The 2,972-nt window shown below is 44.7% G+C and overlaps 1 protein-coding gene across 1 annotated transcript in view; it reads left to right on the forward strand.

Annotated features, from left to right (window-relative positions):
• cyyr1 (cysteine/tyrosine-rich 1) overlaps positions 1 to 2,972 on the forward strand; it is an 11,516-nt gene that overhangs the window by 6,757 nt on the left and 1,787 nt on the right. The window contains 1 exon segment of the mRNA XM_016456839.1: positions 316 to 415. Coding sequence (XP_016312325.1) covers positions 316 to 415 — 100 coding nt within the window.

A 2,972-nucleotide genomic window follows, 5' to 3' on the forward strand; every position in this document is an offset into this window, starting at 1 on the left:
TATATATATATTAAAAAAACAATAAAAATTACAAAACACAACAGAATTACTAAAAATTAAATTAAACTTAAATTGAAAATGGAAAATATAAAAATTAAATCTAATTCAAAATATTACTGTAACTAAAACTACTAAATACTAAAACAACACAGATCGTGAATTTCCACAACCCTAATGCACATCACTAAATGGTGAAAATGTGAATATATTTATGATGCCAGTGATACTGTAAATCAGTTGACACTGAGCAAATATTCTTATTTATGTTTTATTAATATTTTATATCAATCATATTGTGTACGTGTGTGTTGGTAGGCCGTGGAGATGCTCAGTGCGACAGCTGTATTGAGTACTGCTGTGATGGGGTTCCTCCTTTCTGCTGCTCTTACTATGCGTATGTGGGAGACGTGCTCTCGTAAGTACACACACATATACACACATACACACACAGACACACACACATGTTGGGTTTCCATGTTATATGGGAACATTCCATAGGCGTAATGGTTTTTCGACTGTACAAACTGTATTTTCGATCCCCTAAATCTACACCTAAACCTACCCCTCACAGGAAACTTTCTGCATTTTTAGATTTTCAGAAAAACTTAATTCAGTATGGTAAGTTTGTCTCCTCACAGGGACCAAAAAATGTCCCCACAAGGGCAAGGATTTTGGATATTGCCATCTTTGTGGGGACATTTTGTCCCCATAACGTAGGGAATACCTGAACCACACACACATACACACTCTCTCTCACACACACGCATGCTTTCAAAACACACACACACAAACACACTTCCTCACTACTGCTGTTTTACTCATGTAAAACATCAGCATTGAGTTGACCACTGACCTCCCCTCCCCCTCACACACAGCTGCTTGTTCACTTCAATCTGAAATCCAACCCACATCCCATAATCAACCCTTGTGTCCAATTACATCAAGGAATTCTGATGCCATTTTACATAAATCAAACTATTTTTTATGACCACAATGGTGTTCAAGTGACAGTTTTTTTTTTCAATTGCTAACAAGCGTTTACCAATATTAAAGTACTTTTTCTAAACTCTTAACACTGCAATACACCTACATCACACAATTAGCCAAATAGTTAATTTTCTGGCCAAAACCACATTTTGTTAAATAAATACAAACTCTACATTTCAAAATGCTGAATACCTTTTTCTACATATATTAACTCTATCAAAACACAGCAAACCCGATTCAAAATCGAGTCATTCGGTCAAAACATTAGCACTACTTTTGTATCCAACAGGAACATATAGTCAATCATAGCACAGTGACTGTCAAAATACAAACAGTTGATGGCTTTACAAAAACTGCATTGCTTGTCATGTTTCAGTTCTACCTGCATATAGACAATATAAAAATCCATTGTTTTTTGTAATTTAGTTACCTTCAACTGAAACCCATTTTACATTTTTAAGTGTTGAATTTGTTCATTCTTGGCAACGTACTGTCTAAAACTGAATGAGTCATTACTTTATAGAATATACAATAAAAAAAATAGGGTCCTCTATGCAGAAATTCAGTTGGAACCTTGAAATTGAAAGATTGAAATTGCTTTCCAGTGGGTGAGGGGACTATTCTTCCAAATGAGACTGGAATCAATTATTTCTATGATCTGTTTCTTAAAAATGCTTATCAGTTGTTACAATATTTTATATACATAAATAAGCCAGGGTGGTGGCATCCACAATCCAGTGGGTCATCCTCTGCTTAGAGACGGCATTCCCCTTCTGCCGGCCTCCGTGACAGACAAAGAGCTGGTCTGAGGTCCTGAAGCTTTGCGTCCTGTCTATGTAGCATCTCAATGCCCGGATGGGACAAAGCAAAGCTAGGGCTGGGTCTGGGTGCCCCGTCTCTGAGTCAGTAGATCCTTCCTCAGAGGAATCTGCCAAGGAGGGGCTGTCACGAGGAGCACCAGTTCCAGGAACCAAGTCCGAGTGGGCCAGTAAGGCGCCACGAGCAGGACCTGCTCCTCGTCCTCCCTAATCTTGCACAGTGCCTGTGCGAGAAGGCTCACTGGGGGAAACGCGTACTTGCGCAGGCCCCGCGGCCAGCTGTGTGCCAGTGCGTCCGTGCCAAGTGTTCCCTCGGTCAGGGAGTAGAACAACTGGCAGTGAGAAGTTTCTGGAGAGGCAAACAGGTCTACCTGAGCGGCTCCGAAACGACTCCAAATCATCTGGACCATCTGGGGATGGAGTCTCCATTCTCCCGGGAGTGCAGACCAGGAATGTGAATGGCATGGAGCGATCTCAGATGCTTCTGACTCCAGAGGAGGAGGTGGCGGGTGAGTTGCGACATGCGACGGGAGGATAGACCACCTTGTCGGTTGATGTATGCAACGGTCGCAGTGTTGTCCGTGCGGACTAGTACGTGCTTGCCTCGTAAGCACCCTTTGAGACGGATCAAGGCAAGGTGCACTGCCAGCAACTCAAGGCAATTGATGTGTCAGTGCAATTGGGGGCCCGTCCAAACCCCCGACACTGCAAGCCCATCGAACGTGGCCCCCCAGCCGGTGGTAGAGGCATCCGTGTGAACCACAGCATGCCTGGAGACCTGCTCTAGGGGCACTCCTGCCCGGAGAAACGCAAGGTCTGACCACGGGGTGAAGGTTTGGCGGCAGGCCGGTGTGACTCGGACCCGGTGAGTGCCGCGTAGCCACGCCCACCTCAGGACTCGGCCATAGAGCCAGTGTTAAAGTGGTCTCATATGAAGCAGTCCCAGCGGCGTGACTGCCGCTGCAGCCGCCATATGCCCCAGGAGGCTCTGAAAGTGTCTCCAAGGAGAGTTTGCTCTTTTCCCAGCTGACCCGAAGGCCCAACCGGCTGAGATGCGAAAGCACCAAGTCCCTGTGTACACACAACTGATCCTGAGACTGAGCTAGTACGAGCCAGTCGTCGAGGTAGTTGAAAATGTGAACGCCCTGTTCTCTCAAGGGAACAAGG

Source organism: Sinocyclocheilus anshuiensis, unplaced genomic scaffold (genome assembly GCF_001515605.1).
Source record: "Sinocyclocheilus anshuiensis isolate Anshui unplaced genomic scaffold, SAMN03320099.WGS_v1.1 scaffold856, whole genome shotgun sequence".
In the NCBI taxonomy this organism is placed as follows: Eukaryota; Metazoa; Chordata; class Actinopteri; order Cypriniformes; family Cyprinidae; genus Sinocyclocheilus; species Sinocyclocheilus anshuiensis.